The sequence below is a fragment of the Balaenoptera ricei genome, chromosome 6 (assembly GCF_028023285.1).
Source record: "Balaenoptera ricei isolate mBalRic1 chromosome 6, mBalRic1.hap2, whole genome shotgun sequence".
NCBI classification, from domain to species: Eukaryota; Metazoa; Chordata; class Mammalia; order Artiodactyla; family Balaenopteridae; genus Balaenoptera; species Balaenoptera ricei.
Window position 1 is genome coordinate 41,824,280 of NC_082644.1, and position 18,926 is coordinate 41,843,205.

The 18,926-nt window shown below is 41.8% G+C and overlaps 1 protein-coding gene across 1 annotated transcript in view; it reads left to right on the forward strand.

The window, feature by feature from the left end:
* Positions 1–18,926, forward strand: part of DCAF12 (DDB1 and CUL4 associated factor 12) — a 36,479-nt gene that overhangs the window by 4,664 nt on the left and 12,889 nt on the right. The window contains exons 3-4 of the mRNA XM_059924587.1: positions 17,088–17,294; positions 18,370–18,430. Coding sequence (XP_059780570.1) covers positions 17,088–17,294; positions 18,370–18,430 — 268 coding nt within the window. The remainder of the gene's footprint in view (positions 1–17,087; positions 17,295–18,369; positions 18,431–18,926) is intronic.

Below are 18,926 nucleotides of genomic sequence, written 5' to 3' on the forward strand. Positions count from 1 at the left end.
GTTGAAGTTTGAGAGGGGGTAAAGATAGAAGTTACTGGTTTAGGATTCACATATGTATAAGGGATTATTAAAATTGTTCTATTACCATGGAGAGAGGGTAGAGAAGTCACTCTCGGGTTCCATAAACCTTCCCTAAAATTGCAAAAATATCATTAGATGTATATTTTCTGAGCATGATATGGGAGGGTGGTGTAGGGGAGCAGTCCATAGATTTCATTACATTTTCGGAGGGAGTATTGTGAGCCAAAAATGGGTAAGAACCATTGATATTGACAGAGAGGTTAAGAACAGAACCTTGGAGAACACCTACATTTATGGTGCAGGAAGATCTGCTACAGGGGGAGCAGGGAGGTCAGAGGAAAACCAGGAGAGTACCAAAAACAATTCAAGAAAGTGGATATTTTAAGAGGGGTTGGTTTGGGAAGGATGGTGATAGGCAGAGTGATAATGTGTGCAGAGTCGAGGTTTTTAATTTTAGACATGAACTCTTATTTTCCATTTTTTGACTTTCAGGGACTCGCTCACCTATAATAGATAAAATTGCTCCTTGCAGCTAGGGTGAACCTCCACCACAGGGAACCATGAAGCCACTCAGTAAGAGGGTGTTAGAAAGGATTTACAAGGGTGATTTGGGGAAAGGCTTAAGTAAATAGGATTTTCACAGGAAAATCTCCTGTGGAATTATTTTCAGCAAGACCCCAAAGCCTAAGTGATAGTACCAGGCTAACTCCTGTTGCCAGAGCTGCTTTTATCTTTCTCACCAACTCCCAAAGTAATGGTCAGAGGTATACTGCTGACTTCACAGGTAGGCTTGGTAGATCACAATGAAGCAGACAAGATGAGGCTTGGGCTGCAATTTGCTGCCAGATGAGAGGAAGAAGCACTTGGAGAAGCCTAGTTTTGGGGGTGGGGTGGAATAGTAGTTACCAGGGTTGAGAAAATAGCTATAATATTATAAACTTGAGTTTACATATTCAAATTCCTGAAATCATAAAAGCAGAATATGAAACTCAATTTGAGACACACAGAAACAAACAGGAAAAATGTGGGAGTTTTTTTCTGACTGGATTTTTTTTTTTTTTTTTAAAGACAGTATATATATATATTTTTAATTTATTTATTTATGGCTGCGTTGGGTCTTCGTTGCTGTGCTCCGGCTTTCTCTAGTTGCGGCGAGCAGGGGCTACTCTTCATTGTGGTGTGGGGGCTTCTCATTGTGGTGGCTTCTCTTGTTGTGGAGCACAGGCTCTAGGCACTCGGGCTTCAGTAGTTGTGGCTCGAGGGCTCTAGAGTGCAGGCTCAGTAGTTGCGGTGCATTGGCTTAGTTGCTCCACGGCATGTGGGATCTTCCTGGACCAGGTCTGAAACCCATGTCCCCTGTATTGGCAGGCAGGTTCTTAACCACTGTGCCACCAGGGAAGCCCTCTGCCCATTTTTTGACAGGGTTGTTTGTTTTTTTAATATTGAGCTGCATAAGCTGTTTATATATTTTAGAGATTAATCCTTTGTCAACAGCATTCTTATCTGTATGATCCTTCTATATTTTGTAGTTAGGATATTAGCCTGCTAGTTAGGTTTTAGTTTTTTAAATGGCATATGGTTATTCTTTGTCTAGTAAGAAGTGTTCACAGTTATCCCAGAATTAGTCTTTATCTTATTTTGAGAATATTTGACTCTTTTGAGAGGAAGGTTTTAGATGTGGAAGTGATAGAATTGCTATCTTGGCAAGTTCATTCTGCTGGGCACATGTGCAGAAGTGTTTGTAGATTGAAAATCATTGTGTAAATGCTTCAAAAAGTCTAAAGTACTATGTCAAGTTAATTGATGTTATAAGGCTTTAGGAAGAGGAGCAGTAGGAATAAGTTTATGCCTCTTATATGTGATGGTGCTAGAGTTGGCTGCCCTTTTCTGACTTGTCTTCATCTTGAGAAGGCCTTGCTTGGATTAACGCAGGTATGGGCTCCAGGAGTCCTGTTTCATGTAGTGTGTTGCAGACTTTAGTCACCCTCTGTATGTGAGGGAATTAATGGTCAAGAATGTTAGGGCGTGACCCATGTACTTATGATCAGTTAATCTATAGCAAGAGAGACAGGAATATACAATGGACAGAGGACAGTCTCTTCAATGAAAATTGGTGCTGGGAAAACTGGACAGCTACTTGTAAAAGAATGACATTAGAACATTTTCTCATACCATGTACAAAAATAAACTCAAAATGGATTAAAGTCCTAAGTTTAAGATTGGAAACCATCAAACACCTAGAAGAAAATATAGGCAGAAAACTCTGACATAAATCATAGCAGTATTTTTTTGGTATATCTCCTAAGGGAAAAGAAAAAAAGCATAATAAGCAAATGGGACCCAATTAAAAGCTTTTGCACAGCAAAGGAAAGCATCCACAAAATGAGAAGACAACATACTGAATGAGAGAAAATATTCGCAAGTGATATAAACAATAAGGGGTTAATACCCCAAATATGTAAACAGTTTATACAACTCAATATCAGAAGAACAAACAACCTGATTAAAAATTGGGCAGGGGGCTTCTCTGGTGGCGCGGTGGTTAAGAATCCGCCTGCCAGGGGCTTCCCTGGTGGCGCAGTGGTTGAGAATCTGCCTGTCAATGCAGGGGACACGGGTTCGAGCCGTGGTCTGGGAAGATCCCACATGCCGCGGAGCAACTGGGCCCGTGAGCCACAATTACTGAGCCTGCGCGTCTGGAGCCTGTGCTCCCCAACAAGAGAGGCCGCGATAGTGAGAGGCCCGCGCACCGCGATGAAGAGTGGCCCTCCGCTTGCCACTACTAGAGAAAGCCCTAGCACAGAAACGAAGACCCAGCACAGCCATAAATAAATAAATAAATAAAAATAAAATGACTAATACTCTTAAAAAAAAAGAATCCGCCTGCCAATGCAGGGGACACGGGTTCGAGCCCTGGTCCGGGAAGATCCCACATGCAGCGGAGCAGCTAAGCCCATGCACCACAGCTACTGAGCCTGCACTCTAGAGCCCGCGAGCCACAACTACTGAGCCCGTGTGCCACAACTACTGAAGCCCACGCACCTGGAGCTCGTGCTCCACAACAAGAGAAGCCACCGCAATGAGAAGCCCACGCACTGCAATGAGAAGCCCACGCACTGCAATGAAGAGTAGGCCCCGGTCGCCGCAAATAGAGAAAGCCCGCGCACAGCAACAAAGATCCAACGCAGCCAAAAACAAAATAAATAAAATAAATAAATAAATTTATTTAAAAAAAAATTGGGCAGAAGGCCTGAATAGACACTTTTTCAAAGAAGACATACACATGACCAACAGGCACATGAAAAAATGCTCAGTATCCCTAGTCATCAGAGAAATGCAAATCAAAACCACAGTGAGGTATCACTTCACACCTCTTAGAATGGCTATTATCAAAAAGACCACAAACAACAAATGTTGGTGAGGATGTGGAGAAAAGAGACCCCTTGTATGCTGTTGGTGGGAATGTAAATTGGTGCAGCCACTATGGAAAACAGCACGGAGGTTCCTCAAAAAACTAAAAATAGAACTACTATATGATCCAGCAATTCCACTCCTGGGTATATATCCAAAGAAAAAGAAAGCAAAAACTCTAATTCAAAAAGATAACGTGCAAAAAAAAAAAAAAAAAAGATAACGTGCACCCTAATGTTCATAGCAGCATTATTTACAATTGCCAAGATATACATACATATATATACATACACTTGCAGACAACAGTGGAATACTCCTCAACCGTAAAAAATGAAATTTTGCCATTTGTGACAACATGGGTGGACCTGGAGGGTATTATGCTTAGTGTAATAAGTTAGAGAAAGACAAATACTGTATGTTATCACTTATATGTGGAATTTAAAAAATAAAAGGAATGTATATACAAAACGGAAACTGACTCACAGATACAAAGAATAAACTAGTGGTTTCCAGTGGGGAGAGGGAAGGGGGGAGGGGCAAGATACAGGTAGGGGATTAAGAGATACCAACTACTATGTATAAAATAAATAAGCTACAAGGATATATTGTACAACATAGGGAATATAGCCAATATTTTATAACAACTTTTTTTTTTTATAACAACTTTAAATGGAGTATAAGCCATAAAAATTTTGAATCATTATGTTGTACACCTGAAATGAATATAATATTGTAAATTAGCTATATACTTCGATAAAAATTTAAAAATTAAAAAAAAAAGGTTAGGGCCTGAACAGCAGTCCTGTGGAAGGATTCAAGAATTTTAGGGCAGCTTTTCTCAACAAGAATGTTGATGGTGTTTTGGTGGTTTCTTCCTTCTCTGGGACTTTACCTCATATTGCTGGAGATATCACATTCTTGCCTTCTGCTCCATACATGCCAGCAGTCCCCCTCTACCCTGCACCCTCAGTTATTGTGACAATCAGGCACGTGCACGTGTACACGCAGGCACACATGCATGCATTTTCAAACATTGTGCCCTCAGTTGACAACCACCTCAGAGCTTGAGGCGGGCAGTTTTTCTCTTAAGTGATCTGAGCCCTTTATTTCAGGTATAGTCTGTTGGAAGCTTGGGACGTTGGAGAATGAGCATAGGAGTAACATAGTGACTCTTGCGCTCCAGGCTTTTTTTTTTCTAGCAGGATCCTTGATAGACGTTACAGTCAGAGAAAAAGGTCTTCTCAAGCTGACACATGGACGTTTTTTCTTTTGGAATGGGAGCAGTGCCCGGTTCTGGTTCAAGATGAATGAGAGTTTTTCCTGGTGATATCTAGGAGTATTGCTTTTTAGCTTGACCTTAAGCAGGATTCTTCATATATTTCCTGGTCTAGGAGATAAAAGGAAGAAACTGACCCAAAATTGGCAACTGGGTTCAATCCAGGATTATGGTTGGACTGCAACATTCGGTTTCTTTTTTTTTTTTTTTAATTAATTAATTTATTTCTGGCTGCGTTGGGTCTTCATTGCTACGCGCGGGCTTTCTATAGTTGTGGCAAGTGGGGGCTACTCTTCATTGCGGTGCATGGGCTTCTCATTGCGGTGGCTTCTCTTGTTGCAGAGCACGGGCTCTAGGCACATGGGCTCAGTAGCTGTGGCTCGCGGGCTCTAGAGTGCAGGCTCAGTAGTTGTGGCGCACGGGCTTAGTTGGTCCACAGCATGTGGGATCTTCCCGGACCAGGGCTCGAATCCATGTCCCCTGCATTGGCAGGTGGATTCTTAACCACTGCGCCACCAGGGAAGTCCCAACATTCAGCTTCTTAAACTGCTGATTCCACTTGAATGCCCTTATATGCCTTTGGATCCTTGGAGGCCATCAGTCCCTCTCACATGTTAGGTGGGGATGTTTTCATCAGGACAGTTTTCGAATGTGAGAAGAAATGGAGTAATATTTCTGCATTTCATTGGCTAGAATGTAGTGGGACAACTTTGTGGTTTGTGTCTGCTTTTACTAAATTTATAACCATTTATTGAGTTTCTCCCATGTATGGCAAGACACTGCTTCATGTGGGGTTGCAGTGATATAGAAGCAAATCTCAGACAGAGCTGGAAGGGACTGTGACCGCTGGCCTCCACTTTTTCTTTTAGAGTTGAAGAAACAGACCCAAAGGGAGAAAAGTTATTTGCCTGAGATTCTATAATGAGTTAAGTTTGGGTCCTAATTTTCCTTATTCCTTGTCAGAATTCTTTATGTTATGCCAAGTACTCCTCAAACTTTCACTGCAATAACCCTAATGGCAGAGGACTGCCTGACCTCTGCTTAGCTTGGCTGGGATACAATACATAGCTGCGTGCAAAGTTAATAACAACATAGATGCCTCATTAGAAGCGCCAACCAGGAGTGCTCCCGGGAGGAAGTCATTCCTAGCTAGGGTATTCAGAGAGGATTTCCTAGAGGAGGAAGAGGCTTCAACGATGGGAAGGAAGCAAGGATGTCCATTCCATAGCAGAGTCAGGAATATACAAGGAATGTTGAGCGACTCTGGATAGACCCATTTGGCTGATGCTGGGCAGAAACAAGGGAGAGTGACTCAAGTCGCTGGGGATTTGGTTGACAAGACTAACTGAATCTCCTGTGGATAACTTTTTTTTTCTTTTCCTTCTGACTCATGTCTAGCCTTTAATAATGAATAATCCTGTTGATCACCTTTCTCATCTGGAGAATTGAGTCACATGCTTCGCAGCATGGCCCTTGGTGAATTTATGGCCTGTTCCTGCAGCCCTGTAGACTTGGAGGATGGGGAAACCTGGGTAGCTGAGAGCAGAGGTTTGCTGGGAGGTGCCTGGCAGGCTAACTACCTGCTGAAAGTTAGTAATGAGTTAGTTAGTCTGGTTACTTGATTTGGTTCCTGTTTTCCTTGGGCTCTTCCTTTAGTCTTCTTTTGCCAGTCCACCTTCTTCTAAATTGATGTATATTTGATTTCTGATTGCTTAGGCCTTTGTTTCCTAAGCATGACTCAGGAACTGTCTGCATCACAATCACTTGAGGTATGTGTTTAAAATACAAGTTTCCTGGTCCCCACTCCAGTACTGGTTTAGGATTTTTCCTTCCGTGAAACCTAGGAATTAGAATTTTAAACAAGCTCTCAGGCAATTTTTAGATGAACCACTGGCTTAGACTTTATGCTGTATAACAATAATTTTTTTGTCACCTTATTAAATCTAGACCATTCATTTGAATCCTCCTTGTATTTTCTAAACCACACTCAGGGCATAGGTGGGACATCATTTTTAATGGATCTGGAAGAATTTCCTTGTAGGCATCTTGGTTAATATCTGTTCAGCAACCAGTAGTATGTAATCAAATCTTATTTCTGCACTTTGAGGAAGCCCTTGACAAATAATTATTTTCCTTATATGCCAGTTCTGGTCTCAACAGACAAAGCAAGAAATTTGCCCATTCTTTTTTTTTTTTGTGGCTGCGTTGGGTTTTCATTGCTGCGCGTGGGCTTTCTCAAGTAGCAGCGAGCGGGGGCTACTCTTCATTGCGGTGCGCGGGCTTCTCATTGTGGTGGCTTCCCTTGTTGTGGAGCACGGGCTCTAGGCGCACAGGCTTCAGTAGTTGTGGCACACGGGTTTCAGTAGTTGTGGCATGCGGGCTTCAGTAGTGTGGCTTGTGGGCTCTAGAACGCAGACTCAGTAGTTGTGGCGCACGGGCTTAGTTGCTCCACAGCATGTGGGGTCTTCCCGGCCCAGGGCTCGAACCCCTGTCCCCTGCATTGGCAGGCAGATTCTTAACCACTGCGCCACCAGGGAAGCCCCTGCCCATTCTTTTTTTAGGTCAGATCTTAGCTTAAGTCATTACTTTCCAATTTTTTGGTCTCTTTACTAGAAGAGTTATAGTAAACTTAAGTCAGAAATACCAACAAGTTTAAGTCATTTTGTATTGTGTATTTGGATTCAGAGATTCATGGGTTGAATCTGGGCTCCATTTCTTACTAGCTTTGTACCCTTGGACAAGCCAAGTAATTTCTCCTTAGCCTTTCTTTCACCTTTAAAATAAATGGAGTGGGGACTTCCCTGGTGGTCCAGTGGTTAAGACTCCACACTCCCAATGCAGGGGGCCCGGGTTTGATCCCTCGTCAGGGAGCTAGATCCCACATGCATGCCGCAACTAAGAGTCCGCATGCCACAACGAAGATCCTACATGTGGCAACGAAGATCCCACGTGCCTCAACTAAGACCCAGTGCAGCCAAATAAGTAAATAAATACATATTAAAAAAATAATAATAATAATGGAGTGAGTAGTATCTGCCTAGCTCAGTCATGAAGAAGATTAAATAAGATGTTGGTTAGCTCGGTGCCTAGAACATGTACTTAGTAAATTGTTGATGTAATTAATGGTGGTGGAGGAGGAAGTGGTAACAGTAGTTTGATGGTTCTAGCCTTTAGGTGTATTTCTGGCCAAATTCAGATACATAAGATAAGATAAGAAGTGACCATTTTTCTACCCTGTAAATTGGTTATTTTCTATATGTAAGTCACATCCCAAGGAGCTTAAACATTTAAAAATAATTCATTTAGATATAATTTATATAAGAAAAAGTACAATTAGGAAATTATAGTTAATTTCATCATAAAAGGGATATAGATAAAAGCAAAATATTTTTCTGTATACAAATTAAAGTGTTAACCAGTTCTGATAAGGATGTGGTGGAACAGGTCATATATTTATTGCCACTAAAACCCTTTTTTGAAAGTAATTTGGCATTATGTTTCAAAGACCTGGGGTGTATTGTTTGTTGAATGAAGAGCCTAATAAGTATTATACCCTTTGACCTAATATTTTCATACTTTGGAAATTATCCAAAGGAAGAGAGAAGTCTTTTTTAACAAAATAATTATTGGAAGCTATTTTATCAAAATGTTAACAATAGAATACTTAAGTAATTTATGGTAAATCAAATCTGCATGATAATATGGAGGTATTGACATAATTGTGAAGACTGTAATAACATGCAGAGCTTTTGATATGTTAAATGTAATGAGATACAGAATTCTCTCTTTGCTGATTATAGCTATGCACCATTATACATGCATGTGATTAAGGACTGAACAGGAACTTGACAAATGAAAAACAGACTTGAAAAGAGGGATAGGATTTTTTTTTTTTTTTTTTGGCTGTGTCGTGTCTTAGTTGTGGCACACAAGATCTTTCGTTGTGGTGTGCGGGCTCTTTGTTGCAGCACGTGGGCTTCTCTCTAGTTGTGGTGCAGGGGCTCCAGGGCACATGGGCTCTGTAGTTGTGGCACACGGGCTCAGTAGTTGCAGCGTGCGAGCTTAGTTGCCCCGCGGCATGTGGGATCTTAGTTCCCTGACCAGGGATGGAACCAGAGTCCCCTGCATTGGAAGGTGGATTCTTAATCACTGGACCACCAGGGAAGTCCCGAGGGATAGGATTCTGAGCAATCTTCCTTGCATTTTTTATTTCCAGTATTGTAGATAAAGTATTGTCAATAAACTCTATAATTTAAAAAAAAAATGTTACTTCAGCTAGATGTTTTTTCTTAGCCTAAAGCAATGGTGAAAGTGGCCTTGCCAGGTTGCCATTCAGTGCTTGTCTTGTTTGCTGACAAAGATTGAGCAGTCACGTAGTATACCTCCTCTCTAGGGAAAGGGTGTAAAGAAAGAGCTTGGAAATACAGTGGTAGGATATACGGCAAAAGGAATTTCCCCTCTCAAGTCACAGAAGTTTTTTGGAGTTCCAGATAACACCTGGAGAGAGTTCTTCCTTTTCAGTGGGCAGATACATAATCATATTATCATTAAGTCTTTGTGCTGTAAGGCTCAGGAAGTAAGAATGAGAGAATAGGGATTATGTTATTGTTTTAACACTGTTATTATTAAAAGTTTATAATCTCTTAATATACTAGATAATTAATTAGTGTGTAATGACAATCTGCTCTCCAGTAGTTTGCAGTTTAGAGATAAGGCTTCCTGTTAATTCTGAGTAGGAGGTCTTATGCCTTGAAATGCTCTGGGGAGCAAAAAGCTGAGAATATCTTGTTTTCTTCTGAATAATCTATACATTAACTATTAGTATCCTTCAGTACTATAGGAATTAATTTTCATCTTCCATAGGAAGAAATGAGGATCTGTGTAAAATCAGGCTAGTTGACCAATTCTTTTGTTATCCTTCTATTCTCTGATTGGATCGTGTATCACTTGGAAGTAGGACATGGGCTTTGTATTTAGATAAAGGCAACACCCAGTTGAGTTCTGATTTTACAACCTAAGAGAAATTTTTTACCAAATGTTTGTCAAGGTGATTGAGGTAGTTAAACCTCTGTGGTGTACTGTCAGAGGCTCTTCACTTGGTGACTTTGGCAGATACCAGGCAAAATCTTAGGTGTCTTGCCAAAGCTGACTCTCAGGACTTATTCCATTTTCAACAGAGCCCTCCAAAATCGGGTTAAGAATCAGTTTACTGGACTTGTTAACTATAACACTTGTAAAGAATTATGTTACTGGGAATTCCCTGGTGATCCAGTGGTTAGGACTCTATGCTTTCATTGCTGAGGACCTGGGCTCAGTCGCTGGTTGGGGAACTAAGATCCTGCAAGCTGCGCGCCCCCCCCCCCCAAAAAAAAGAATTATTATGTTACTTAAATTCAGGATAATTGTAAATCCTAATATGGTCCTCCTCCCACAAAATCATGATTCTAGTGGGAAAATATCAGAACTCAGGACCTAACACGAAGTACCATTGCTGATTTCAGCAAGCCAGCCCTATAGCCATCTTTTGGAGGAGCAGCTTAGATTCACAATTGAAAGAGTAAGAGATCTTAGCACAGGCACCTGGATTTAGATACAAGAATGTTCACTGCAGTGTGTTTTGCATCACTGAAAATTTGGATACAGCATAAATGTTCGATAACAGGGAATGTGTTCGATAAATTCTAGCATACCCATGCAGCGAATCACCTTAAAGCCATTAAAAATTATTTAAAGGTATATAGATTAATTTGAAAAGGTATTAAAAGATATAAAATAATATGTATGAGGTCACATTTTTATAAATGGAGAAAAATATGTATGCATGTGACTGGGTATATAGTGAAGGACCTGAAAAAAATACACCAAGTGGTAGTAGGTAGTGGTGGTGTTCATTTTCTAATTTCCCCTTTTCTATGTTTTACAAGTTTATGATGTGTTACTTTTGTAATTTGGACCCCAAAAATGTTATTTTACTTTAAACAACCACATGGGTCTTTCCTTTAATAGACTTGCAATAGAAACAGTGACTCAACTTTCTAGATATGACAACTCTTCTAGCTCCTGAACAGTCTAAAATATTTATAGCTATAGAGTCTTGATATTGTTCAAGCAGCTTATTGATCTCGGCCATACCCCTGTCTCCTGCACAGCAGGATGCAGGTGAGTAGGCAGCAAGCTTTTAGAGATGGGCTGGACAGAATGCCTGATTCTCCTGGACATCATTGGAGTCCTGAGTAAGTGCAGCTCATTTCAGGGCCTGTGGTCCTTTTCTTTTATCTTTTAATTATGCACATCATATGTGTTCCCTGAGGAAAAAAAAATCAACATTCCTGGATGCATTTTTATTTTTATTTATTATTATTTTTTAATATTTATTTGGTTGCACTGGGTTTTAGTTGTGGCAGGCAGGTTCCTTAGTTGCGGCACATGGGCTCCTTAGTTGCAGCAGGCAGGCTCCTTAGTTGTGGCTCACGGACGGGCTCCTTGTTGCAGCTCGCCGGCTCCGTGGCATGCGAACTCTTAGCTGAGGCATACATGTGGGATCTAGTACCCTGACCAGGGATCGAACCTAGGCCCCCTGCATTGGGAATCTTCACCACTGAGCCACCAGGGAAGTCCCTGGACTCATGTTTTTAAAAGGGAGGGTATTCATTTAATAACATAGCATGACCAACTTTCCATGTTAATAAATATCCTCTACTCCATCATTCTTAAAGGCTGTATAATAATCCATTGTGTGGATATTTCCAATCCCCTGTGGTGTTTCACTAGTTTAAAATTCACTGTAATTTGGGATTTCCCTGGCAGTTCAGTAGTTAAGACTCTGTGCTTCTGTTATAGGGGGCACCGGTTCAGTCCCTGGTCAGGGAACTAAGATCCCATGTGCTGCACAGCGGGGCCAAATAAATAAATAAATAAATAAATAAATAAATAAATTTCACTGTAATTAAAATTGTTCACCTGTCATTATTTCCTTATCATAAATTTCTAAAATTGAAATTGCAGAGTTTACACATTTTTAATTTTTGATACATTTTGTCTGGCCATTTTCTGTTGTGTTTCTGGATCTTGGCTCTCTCCTTTGCTCCTCCCCATCTCCGTTTGGGAGAGAAAATGTATTCCTCTGCTTGATTTCAATTATCCTCCCTTTCCCATACTTAAGCTGCCCTCTTGCCTTTTACCATCTGTCTTGGTATAGTCATCCTGTCTGTGCGACCTATGTGGATTTGCTTTCCTTTCTCCATTAACCTCCATCTAAAACACTCTTTGATACTTTGTGAATCTCCCCTCCCCCCGTTTTATTCAGCCACCTTGACTTTCTATACACACAATTGCATATGTCTATATGCAAATACATGCATTTAGAGGTGTACTCACTAATCTTACAATCTTCCTGATTGTAAGGCCTTTGCTTTCTTTTTTCCCTCTGTCCTAACTTGTAAGGTGCAGGGAGCCATTAAGCCTCAAGCTTACCTTGCCGTGCTGCTGGTTTCTGGCAGGGATCCCAGTAGGGTAATGTGGAGCAGCCTCATTCTGGGAAATGTTACAGGAGCTGTATGAAGCCTTGACCCTTTGTCAGACAGCTTGGGGAGATCGTCTGTGGCACTCCATCCACATCCCTGTACCTTCCTTTGAAAAAGCAAAAAGGCTCTATCCTTCACATGGTGCTTAGTCATTCCTCTGCAAGGATGAGGGTGAGGTTGGGGGTAAACTCTCGTTTTCCCGGGCCTCTACAGAGCCAGCTGTTTGCATTTCCCTTGTATGAAATCTTTTTCATCTAGTGTAGAAGCCTTTCTTATAACCTACTGAATGAAACAAACATTAGAATAGAATGTTACTATTAGCTAGTACTTGTTAAGCACCTATTCTGTGCTGAGCCCTGTGCTAGATACTTTACATTTTATTAGACCTCCTAGCAACCCTATTAGATAAATAATATTATTCAAGTTTTATAGATAAGAAACAAGATTCAGAAAGGTGAAAGTGACTTGATCAAGATCTCATAGCTACTAAGTAACCAATGGAATTCAAACCTAGGTCTCTCCCAAGTCCAAAACTGGAGAGGTTGGGCTTAAGACTTTCTTGGACATGAATAGATGAAGCCTTTTCTCTTCACCTTTTCTGGGTGGCAGAAATGGAGCCCTGTTTTAAGGCATAGGGTTGTGTCTTATCAAATGCATCGTCCTTAGTGTACAGAGCAGATTCTCTCTACATCAGTGCTTCTCAAACTTCAGTGTACTTGGAGATCTTGAGAAACTCCAGATGCTGATTTAATAGGTCTAGGGTGAAGGCCTGAGATTCTTTGTTTCTAACAAGCTTCCAGATACTCCTCTGAATAGCAAGGCTCTAGATCAGTGATTGTTAAACCTGGGCAGTCATTAGATTCACCTGGAGATCCTTGAAAAAAAATTCACTTTTACTGGCCCCAAACTCAGAACTTTCTAATTGGAGGAGTTTTAGGGTAGGGCCTGGGAATTGTTTTTAAATATTTATTTATTATTTATTTGGCTGTGCCGGCTCTTAGTTGCGGCATGCGAGCTCTTAGTTGTGACATGCAGGATCCAGTTCCCTGACCAGGGATCGAACCCGGGCCCCCTGCAATGGGAGCACGGAGTCTTAACCACTGGACCATCAGGGAAGTCCCTGGGAGTTGTGTTTGTTTTGTAGTATTTTTAAAAAAAGAAAATTCCCCAGGTTATTGTATTATATTATATTGTATAGTAATCAGTTGGAGAATCACTGATCTAGAAGCTAATATATTATGGTTGCATTGTACCACACAACACAAAAGTGTAAGTGGGCAGTACATTTTGCTTTATTAAACATTTGAGGGGCTGTGTTGGTTAGAGATCGTTTGTTTAAAAGGGTAAGAAATCCACTCACATTTATTGGAAGGGCTAGCTTGCAAACCTGAAGAGCAGGAAGTATCCCTGGATCTCAGAAAAACAACTAGGAGTTGGAAAGCCCCTAGGAACCAGGGATGTCCATGCTTCCTGTCTTCTGTTTCCTTTTCTCTGGGGACTGGCTTTGGTAGAAAATGGCCACCCAGACAGTTTGGTTTAGTGCCAGCAGCCAGTTCCATATTGCTGAGAGAATTTGAATGACCCAGTCCAGTCTAGCCTCTGGACTGGTTCTCCTTGAGCCAGGAGGCCACCCCAGGACAGTGCTGTGATCTGGAAATCTGGACTGTATCAAACTCAGCTACAGGCCCCCACTCTGAGTGCAGGGATGTTGGAGCCCCCTAACATCATTGGGCAGACCCCCTGAAAGGTGGTTACTGTAAGCGCTTACTATGTAGCTCTGCATGGTTGGGGCAGGAGAATAGAACCAAATAGGGTAAACCCCCTGCTCTTGGAATTGGAAGGACATTATTAGCTTAATGGAGAAGAGAGACAAGTAAAGAATTTTTTTTTTTTAATTTATTTATTTTGACTGTGTTGGGTCTTTGTTGTGGTGTGCGGGCTTCTCATTGCGGTGGCTTCTCTTGTTGCAAAGCATGGGCTCTAGGCACGCAGGCTTCAGTAGTTGCAGCACTTGGGCTCAGTAGTTGTGGCTTGCAGGCTCTAGAGCACAGGCTCAGTAGTTGTGGCGCACAGGCTTAGTTGTTCCGCGGCGTGTGGGATCTTCTCTGACCAGGGCTCGAACCCATGTCCCCTGTGTTGGCAGGCAGATTCTTAACCATTGAGCCACCAGGGAAGCCCGAGACAAGTAAAGATTTTGAAACTGTGATAAGATCTAAGTATTGTGGGTAGAGGGCTGTCTTGGGAGCCTACAAGAGAGGAACTTAACCAGCCTGGACATTAAGGAATGTTCATAGAGGACATGTCTGAACTGAATCATGAAAGGTAAGGACATGATGGCCAGGTAAAGAAAAGAGTAGGAGAAAGCATTTCTGGCATTGTGAACAGCATGAGCATGAAACAAAATAATTATATTTCACTGAAGAGTTTTGTGTGAATAATAATTAATAAGCAGTTCTTTCTAGAGTATAAGGTCCATGGCAGGATTTGAAACTAGAGAGATAGGTAGGGGCCACATTGAGAAGAGTCTTGATGCCATGCTAAGGGGCTTGAATTTAGGTAAAGGGGAACCATTAGATATTTTTTAATTGACATGGGAGGATTTCCATTTTTATTAAGATGAATGATTATAGTATGGAGAATAGTTTTGATGGTGACCTTGCCTGAAAGCACAAAGACCAGTTGCAGTTGTCTAGAGGAGAGAGGATGGAGAGGAAGGAGCCAACTGTAAGAACATTTAGGAGATAGTTTGGCAGGACTAGCTGGGATGATGGGAATGAGGGAGGAGAAGGAGTCTAGGATGAATCCCAGGCTTGTGTGACCAGGCAGATTTTGGTGACATTAGATGAAATGAGCAATTTGGGGAGGAAGAGTATTTGTTTTAGACACATTGAGTTTAAAAATGCCTGTCAAAAAAAATAAAAAATAAAATAAAAATGCCTGTCAGACACATCAGTGACTGTGCCTGTTAGGCAGGGGGTCTGCCTTAAGTAGTTGTCAGGGCTTACAGATTCGGGAGTGGTTCCCCTCTTTCCACCTTCCCTTTTAAAATTTTTCCTCAGTCTCTACCTGGCGGTCTTGTTCTAGATATTCTTCCTTTCCTTTTTCTATTTTAAATTTAAGGCTTATATACTTTCTCCTTTCATAGATCTTCCTGTGCAAGCAGTAGGCTACTTTATACAAAGATACGACATGATTTGGCTTCACTCTGAGAATTGCTGATAAGATTTTAAATGAACTACCTAGACTACAAGGTATATGAGAGCAGAGATCATTCCTAGTAGTTATATTTCTAGCACCTAGAACAATTCTTGGCATTTAGTTGGTGCTGAATCAGTGAGTGAATAAATGAATCATTGAATCACATAAAGAGTTTAATAATAATAGACTCCAGGGACTTCCCTGGTGGCACAGTGGTTAAGACTATGCACTCCCAATGCAGGGGGCCCGGGTTCAATCCCTGGTAAGGGAACTAGATCCCACATGCATGCCGCAACTAAGAGTTCATGTGCCACAACTAAGGAGCCCGCCTGCCACAACTAAGGAGCATATGTGCCGCAACTAAGGAGCTTGCGAGCCATAACTAAGGAGACTGCCTGCCACAACTAAGACCCAGCGCACCCTAAATAAATAAATAAATATTTTTTTTAAAAAAAGACTCCACTGGCAATGAATGCCCTTTGTCTAAGACTGATCTTTTCCATAAAGTATTTCTCTGAGTTGAATTTTGGAGAGTGAAAGGGGTTTAGTTTGGTACAGAAGTGGATAAGAGCATTTCAGGCAGAAGCAGCAGCATGAGCAAAGGCATGGTGGCACAAAACAGAATGTGTGTGTGATAGATAAGCAGTGAGATATGAATATCTCTTACCTTGTCATGTCTCAGGTCACTCTTGCAAATGTGGTAATGTTTATAGGTATGTCTAATAGTGGTTGTGATGTGTTTTGTTTATAAGTTTCTATGCATGGTTAGATAAGAATTAGTTATATAGGGACTTCCCTGGTGGTCCAGTGGTAAAGAATCCACCTTCTCCACCGCAGTGAGAAGCCCACGCACTGCAACGAAGAGCCCCCGCTCACCGCAACTAGAGAAAGCCCGCACTCAGCAAGGAAGACACAATGCAGTCAAAAATAAAATAAATAAAATAAATAAATTTAAAAAAAAAATCTTTAAAAAACAAAACAGAAAAAGAATCCGCCTTCTAACGCAGGGGACACAGGTTCAATCCCTGGTCGGGAAACTAAGATCCCGCATGCCACAGGGCAACTAAGCCTGCGTGCCACAACTAGCGAGATCACACGCCTCAACGAGAGATCCCACGTGCCACAAACTACAGAGCCCACGCGCTCTGGAGCCCGCTCACCACAACTAGAGAGAAACCCGAGCAGACCACGCTCCATAACGAAAAGATGTGGCATGCCTCAGCAAGGATCCTGTGTGCCGCAACTAACACCCAACGCAGCCAAAAAAAATGAGGAAAATAAAGAAATAAAATAAATAGTAAAAAAAAAAAAAAAAAAAGTTATATGAAATATGCTTGAATTGGTAGAAAACCTTTCATCAGGTTCATTAGATCCATAATCCTCTTTGAAGCCATCTTTGAATCCCAGGCAGAATTTACTTCTTCCTCTTCTGTGTTTATGTAGCATATTATATCTACCTCTGTTATGCTTTCTTATTTACGTGTTTCATTTGACTAGTGTCGCCCTGACCATGCGTTTAATAATGCCCAGGGTCTAACATAGTAGACATTAATTAAATGTTTGATGGGTAACTGAGTGAATGAATGGATGTTTGTACCCAGCGTTAGCCACACTGAAGAGAAACTGCGTTCAGCTTCTTTATCCCTTTTCTCTTGTAGCTGTTTGTAGTGGATGTCCAGACAAGCCAGATCACCAAGATCCCCATTCTGAAGGACCGGGAGCCTGGCAGTGTGACACAGCAGGGCTGTGGTATCCATGCTATCGAGCTGAATCCCTCTAGAACACTGTTAGCCACCGGAGGAGACAACCCCAACAGCCTTGCCATCTACCGGCTGCCTACACTAGATCCTGTGTGTGTGGGAGATGTAAGTCTCCCCAGTAATTGTAGTTAGAGGTAGCCTTGTTTTTTAACAGAGCCCAGTCCTCATCCCACAAGCCCCCCAGGAAGGGACAGTTTTCTGTAGACCTCTGCGGACTTGGGTTGGGGGTGCGTAATGGTGAGGTATGGGGATGGAGATTTGAGAGTTGGTATTCCACTCACCACAGGGAGTATCAGAGATGTTGACAGAGGGTATGTTTGATAAAGAGGCGAGCAGTACACCTCAGAGGCCATCAGCGGTGGGTTGGTGTTTGAGTCCACATCACAGTGTTTACACATCTCCTACTGCCCATAGTCAGAAGGGTTTATTAAGTTATTCATTCAGCAACTATTTTTTGACCCTTCTATGGCCGGTCACTGTTTCAGACACTGGGGACATAGCAGTGAATAAAACAGACAAAGCCCCTACCCTCTTGAAGCCTACAGTCAGGTGAAGGGAGGCATATAAACCAACAAAAATGTACCAGCAGTATGTCAGAGTGTGATGAGTGCCATGGAGAAGAGTAAAGGCAGGCTAAAGGGAGAGAGCATGGTGGAGAATGCTATTTCAGAGGATAGTTGGGAGGGCCTCTTTGATAAGAATGACATTTGAGCAGGGAGACTTAAAGGAAATGAGGGTGTAAGCCATACTGATGTCTGGAGGAAGAGAGTGCCAGACAGATGGAACAGCATAGAGGTCAGTTGTAGCTATAGTCCCAGGAAGCAAGGGGAGAGTGCCAGGAGGTGTGTTGGAGGGATGAGAGTTGGGTAATTGTGCATAGGAGCCACAAGTAGAACATCCAGAGAGAGAATGCTAGAGCTGTGTGTCCACCGGCCATGTTTATTGTCCGCAAGAATGCCAGTTTCATTCCAGCTTTGAGGTTCTCAAGACAGAAGTTAAAAATTGTGGAATCATGCCATTTGGGTTGAAATCACCAGAGATCAGAATTGTAATTTTTACAAAGATATTTTCAGTCAGACTCGTAAGCTTTTCAGGAGTGTACATGGTAATCCTTATTTTACTGATTTCTTTTTTTCCTTTTTTTTTCTCTCTCTGTACCTGTCACTCCCTCCTCTTGAAGGATGGACACAAGGACTGGATCTTTTCCATTGCATGGATCAGTGACACTATGGCGGTATCTGGTAAAATTGCCCTTTTGTAGGGAGTTCCGGTGTGGCAGGGAGGGAGGGAAGCTAAAAGTTGAAGGAGAGTAGTGTGATTGGAAATAGCCCAGTAAACAGACCATCCGGCAGGGGCCAGGAAACCTTGTTTCTAATCCTCTTTCTCCTGACTTACCATGTGACCTTGGATAAGTCATTCCCCTTGTATATTCCTGATCTGGAAAGTGGAAGTACTAGCACACTTATTATTCATACTCTGCCTTGTTCCAAAGAGCCTGTGTATTGGCATGTTAGCCTCAACATTTTTGTGGGGCTTCACTGAGACAATAGTTGTGAAAGTGCTTTTGGAAAAGTTGGTGTGCTCTGCAAAGTATTAGGAGCAACTATCATTTTCTGTACAACTACATAGTGTTGATAAAGCTATATAGGATTGGGGGAATTTCTCTCCCAGTGGTAGAACAGTCAGAAAAAATACATGGAAATGAGTGTAGAGAAGATAACATAGAGATACTCAGAT